The sequence below is a fragment of the Cariama cristata genome, unplaced genomic scaffold (genome assembly GCF_000690535.1).
Source record: "Cariama cristata isolate BGI_N322 unplaced genomic scaffold, ASM69053v1 scaffold34152, whole genome shotgun sequence".
Taxonomy (NCBI): domain Eukaryota; kingdom Metazoa; phylum Chordata; class Aves; order Cariamiformes; family Cariamidae; genus Cariama; species Cariama cristata.
In genome coordinates this window covers 862-2,129 of record NW_009606072.1, presented here as the reverse complement: position 1 = coordinate 2,129, position 1,268 = coordinate 862, and the positions used below count along the sequence as shown (strand labels likewise).

The 1,268-nt window shown below is 62.9% G+C and overlaps 1 protein-coding gene across 1 annotated transcript in view; it reads left to right on the top strand.

Moving 5' to 3' along the window:
* The window catches only part of TMCC2 (transmembrane and coiled-coil domain family 2), a gene marked incomplete at its 5' end in the record, with an annotated part of 2,390 nt that extends 1,147 nt beyond the window's left edge, over positions 1-1,243 (top strand). The window contains 2 exons of the mRNA XM_009696231.1: positions 92-227; positions 812-1,243. Coding sequence (XP_009694533.1) covers positions 92-227; positions 812-1,123 — 448 coding nt within the window. The remainder of the gene's footprint in view (positions 1-91; positions 228-811) is intronic.
* Positions 1,244-1,268: the final 25 nt, after the last annotated feature.

The window sequence follows — 1,268 nt, the reverse complement described above, 5'->3', positions numbered from 1 at the left end:
TGGGTGGTTTCCCCAGTGTCAGGGGAAGGAGGGCAGGGGGGTCTGCGGGGAGATCTGCCCACCCCAGCACCCCTCCACCTCCCGTGCGCAGGTACGAGCGCCTGGAGGAGCAGCTGAACGATCTCACCGAGCTGCACCAGAACGAAATGACCAACCTGAAGCAGGAGCTGGCCAGCATGGAAGAGAAGGTGGCCTACCAGTCCTACGAGAGGGCACGGGACATCCAGGTAGGAGAGCGTGAGGGCTCAAGCCCCCCCCCACTGCACCCTCCATCTGTGGGGCGAGGGAGGGACCCTGGGATGGGAGAGAGGCTGGGCAAGGGGGATCCCTCTTTCTAGCACCCTCCAGATGAGGTCCTCACCGAGATGCTGTCATGGCAAGAAGCAGGTAACTAAGCCATGTCCCCAAAAGCCCTGCCTGTGCCCTAGCGAGTCCCCACCATGCTAAAGTCCCCAGATGCTCAAGGCAGGACAAGGCTCCGGGTGGACGGCTGCAGCGCTGGGCTGTTACGAGCCACGTGTGGCCCAGCACATAGTCCCTGCTGTCCCAGTTTGGGTCATCTCACCTGCTGCAGTGGGTACTGCTGGCACCGAGACCTTCCCCAGCACAGGCAGAGCAGGACGAGGCTTGCCGTGCTCATCGCCAAGGGTTGGCAGAGGGAAAGCCCTTTCCAGCCGAGGCGATCACCCATCAGAGCTGTGCAAGTAAAACTTTGCAGCAGTGAGGTCTCGGAGCACGGGGCAAGCACTGAAAGCCCTCGCAGGGCATCCCTGGGAGCCACCGGCCAGCCCTGATGTGCTGTCCCTCGCAGGAGGCCGTGGAGTCCTGCCTGACGCGGGTGACCAAGCTGGAGCTGCAGCAGCAGCAGCAGCAAGTGGTGCAGCTGGAAGGGGTGGAGAACGCCAACGCCCGGGCACTGCTGGGCAAGTTCATCAACGTCATCCTGGCCCTGATGGCCGTGCTGCTCGTCTTCGTCTCCACCATCGCCAACTTCATCACCCCACTCATGAAGACCCGCATGCGCATCCTCAGCACCGCCCTGCTCGTCCTCTTCCTCTTCTTCCTCTGGAAACACTGGGACTCCATCACCTACTTTCTGGAGCACGTCCTGCTCCCCAGCTGATCCGCAGCCCGGCCGCTGCGGCCCCGGGGGCTTTCCATTTCCTGCAGAGGAGAGGGCCGGGGGGACGGTGGTCCAAAGCCTTCGGGTTGTTTCTTCACACGCTCGGTTCAGTTGCTTTCCCAGCCCTCCATCCTCGCTGCAGCCA